Here is a 1,803-nt window from a genome sequence, read left to right as displayed (position 1 = left end):
GAGTGGGGGGGGGGGGGGGTGCAAATCCCAGCTGCCCCCCGCTTATGACTGGGGGACTTCAGGCCAAAGCCTTCCCCCCGGCCCCCCCGGGGCTGGGGAGGGGGGGTCTGCCCAAACCCCAGCCCTATAGTGCTTTTGGGGGGGGTGTTAAAACCCCTCACTGGCGTGTGGGGCAGCAGCACACCAAGGGTGTCCCCCCCCTCACTGTAAGGATGTGGCACAGCGTGGGGCCCGTGGGGACGCAGCCCCCAGCCCCATTTTGTAGGGTCCTTCTCCTGCACCTCATACTGGGCTGCGGCCAGGCTGGGGGCCAGGATGAAGTGGCACGACACACACAAGACCCTGCTGCCCCCCCTTTCCCTTTGCCATTACTTAGTCTGGTGAAGCAGCAAAAGGAGAGAGGAAAAAATAGTAATTTTTGGTAAATTATTGATGTTCAGGGCCTCAGTGCTGCTTTTGGGGTGGGCAATGGGGACTGCAGGTAGGTCCCGCTCTCCGCCAGGGGTCCGAGGGGCCAAACCCCCATCGCAGCCTCCCCAGCGCAGGTGGCCTTGTGCTGGCCCCCCCCCAGCTCTATATTTAAAAAAGCAAGTTGCCATGACTACGCGGAGCAGCTCTCACCAGCCCTTGGTGCTGCAGGGAGAGTGCAGAAAGAGCTGGGGACCCTGCAGCCCCCACCTCCGCTTAGCTTCCCTTGCAAGAGGTAAATTCGGTATAACCCCCCTCCCCCCCCTAAATTCAGTATAAATCCCAAACAAGCTTTTGTCATGACCTTTTCCTTTGAGGTGGGCAGGCAGAAGAGAGGCAGCAAAGGATGGACGTTACAGGTACAGGACGATGCTGCACTTGCCTCTCAATCACTCAGAGTGTTTGAATGACTATGCGCCACCAGTGAAAAAGTGGAAAATAGCATTTATGCTTTCTGAGCTCAAAAGATGTTCTGGTGCTAATACGTTTCAACGCTGACTCAAAGGCAGATTTTAAAAAAAAGGAGTTTCCCTGGGAACAAGACCTCGTATAACCTCGTCAGAGGAGGATGGCAGGCTGAGGTCTCCGGTGCACAGTTTTGCCTCTACACTTTCTGCAGAAATATAATGCTTTGTGACCTGGAGAGCTGTCAGGGTCTTGCCACGATAGCAATGTCCTTTCAGCTTTTTGAGGAGAGTTTTGTACCACAAAGGATCCTTGGGGTTGTACTGAGGTGACGCAGGCCAGAACACAGCCCAGCGAGATGAAGACGACTGTGTGAACACTAGACTTTTCATTTTAAGGAATTCACCTCCATGACATTCTGTTGAAGTTGTGTAACTTTTCCCTTTGTTTTCCCTTTTCTTTCCCAGTAAGGATAAGTTGCCAACCAAGCTGTGTATCATAGTTACTTTATTCTCATCAGTCCAGCTAAAGTAAATTCTTACACTTAAAAACACGCAGTTTAAAATAAAGGCCACGAGCAGCTCTTTTTCACTACACAGCAGTCAGCCACACAGGCAGTGCGGAGGGGCACCAAAGGGACGATGGCGTCGCCCAGGAGCTGCTGCTGGACGTGACGGAAATCGTTCTGCCTTTTGAGGCGTTTGAACTCGTTGAAGGCGGAGGCGGAGGTCTGGTAGAGGAGCAGGGCCATGGCGCGCGCCTTGTCGGCTTTGGACACCAGGCGGCGTGGCAAGCGCAGCACCACCGCCTTGTTTTTCACCTGGTGCCGGTAAACCCAGGCGAAGACCTTGGGGTGCCGGCGGTCGGCAGCGCAGTAGGTGATACGGTGCAGGAGGTACGCGTGGCCCGGCCGGCGGGCGCCCTTCTCGC

The 1,803-nt window shown here is 55.1% G+C and overlaps 1 protein-coding gene across 1 annotated transcript in view; it reads right to left on the bottom strand.

The window, feature by feature from the left end:
• MUL1 (mitochondrial E3 ubiquitin protein ligase 1) overlaps window positions 1-1,803 on the bottom strand; it is a 6,458-nt gene that overhangs the window by 3,123 nt on the left and 1,532 nt on the right. Inside the window, exon 2 of the mRNA XM_009889986.1 lies at window positions 1,486-1,795. Coding sequence (XP_009888288.1) covers window positions 1,486-1,795 — 310 coding nt within the window. The remainder of the gene's footprint in view (window positions 1-1,485; window positions 1,796-1,803) is intronic.

Source organism: Charadrius vociferus, unplaced genomic scaffold (assembly GCF_000708025.1).
Source record: "Charadrius vociferus isolate BGI_N301 unplaced genomic scaffold, ASM70802v2 scaffold838, whole genome shotgun sequence".
Taxonomy (NCBI): domain Eukaryota; kingdom Metazoa; phylum Chordata; class Aves; order Charadriiformes; family Charadriidae; genus Charadrius; species Charadrius vociferus.
This window is presented reverse-complemented; position numbering and strand designations above follow the sequence as displayed.